The 1548-nt window shown below is 44.3% G+C and overlaps 1 protein-coding gene across 1 annotated transcript in view; it reads left to right on the top strand.

Annotated features, from left to right (window-relative positions):
* CA5B (carbonic anhydrase 5B) overlaps positions 1-1548 on the top strand; it is a 35889-nt gene that overhangs the window by 9539 nt on the left and 24802 nt on the right. The window contains exon 2 of the mRNA XM_007957130.2: positions 1000-1197. Within this exon, the coding sequence (XP_007955321.1) occupies positions 1000-1197 (198 nt within the window). The remainder of the gene's footprint in view (positions 1-999; positions 1198-1548) is intronic.

The raw sequence follows: 1548 nt of genomic DNA on the forward strand, positions 1-1548 counted from the left end.
GTAGACTCTACATTATTCTTTAGTGCTGCATAGCATTCCATTATGTGTATGTACCATAGTTTGGTCATCCACTCTTCTATAAATCTTAGAGATAAGTCCCTTGCCAGATATGTAATTATCGGCAAATATGAATTTGTTGCTGTCATTTTTGTTATGTGCTTTTTCGTGGTGTTTAGACTTGTTCTTGGTGGGATATAAGGCAGAGAGGGTCCTTGGTCTTGGTTCTACCCATCTATGTGGCTTCTACAGGGCCACCTCTGTCATCAGGAAATGCGCTGACTTTTAACAAAGATTTGCCACAGACAAGACCCCATGCTTGACAGTGGAGGAAATTGGCATTGGTGGTGTGAGCAGTGCCTGTGGGGACAGATTATATGTCTTTGTGCAGGCCTCAGTATGTAATATGGATCGACACAGAGTTTGCAACAGTGGAGTCAAAATAGCAATGGTTGTGAGGATGGTGCAGGACTGGGCAACTTTTCATCCTGGTATCCATAAGGTCACCATGAGTCCGAGCTGGCAGCTAAGAACAACAGCATCCAGCTGCTTGTGTGGCAGGCGGAGAACTTGGGGGACCTTAGCAATGCTTATAGTCTGCCTAGATTTTCAGGATGGCTGCTGCATCCTCCAAGTTTGCTGACGTGAGACGGGAAACTCAGCATTGCACTCATATAGGATAAGCCTTTTATAGCATACAGGAGACACACGCCTTTATTTCTACTAGCCAGCCAACAAAACACATGCAATACCTCACTTCCATTACTCCCTTTGTTGAAAATGAGTCTGTTCTTGAATATTAATTTGTATTTTTATCTCGAACTTGTTCTGGGGGGTTTCCTTATCTCTGCTTTAGTCAACTGATGAAGTGACGAATCAGCTAATTCCCAACTCCTTGGAGTTTCTATGCACCTTGGCAAGTTCTCCACAAGTGGGATTGCTTCATGTGTGGTACTTGATATTGGACAGTCTTAATAATGACCCTGGTCTACTTTCTTCTAGTGCATCCGCTCTGGGAGAGCGTGGACCTGGTTCCTGCAGGCAATCGTCAGTCACCAATCAATATCCGGTGGAGGGATAGTGTTTACGATCCTTGCCTAAAACCTCTCACCATCACTTACGATCCAGCTACCTGCCTGCATGTCTGGAATAATGGGTACTCTTTCCTCGTGGAGTTTGAAGATTCTGCAGACAAATCAGGTGAGAACGAGATCAGGTGGCCCAGTCTGGAGTTAAAGGACAGCATAGGCTCCCTCTGTGATGTCACAAAACTCATTTGTTACCAAGGGCATGTAACCTGTTTGACTTTCTTTTTGAATGTGAGAAAAATATCCCTTCTAGAACTAGGAGCTCTGGTGGCAAAGTGATTAAGGCATTTGGCTGCTAACCAAAAGATTAGCGCTTTGAACCCACTTGCCACTCCATGGGAGAAAGATTAGACAGTCTGATTCCATAAGGATTTATACCCTTTGAAACCCTATGGAGCAGTTCTGCCTATAATGTTGCTCTGAGTTGGAATCAACTCGATGGCAGTGGGTTTAGTTCTTATGC

Source organism: Orycteropus afer, unplaced genomic scaffold (genome assembly GCF_000298275.1).
Source record: "Orycteropus afer afer isolate SDZICR_OR568_19922 unplaced genomic scaffold, OryAfe1.0 scaffold00712, whole genome shotgun sequence".
NCBI classification, from domain to species: Eukaryota; Metazoa; Chordata; class Mammalia; order Tubulidentata; family Orycteropodidae; genus Orycteropus; species Orycteropus afer.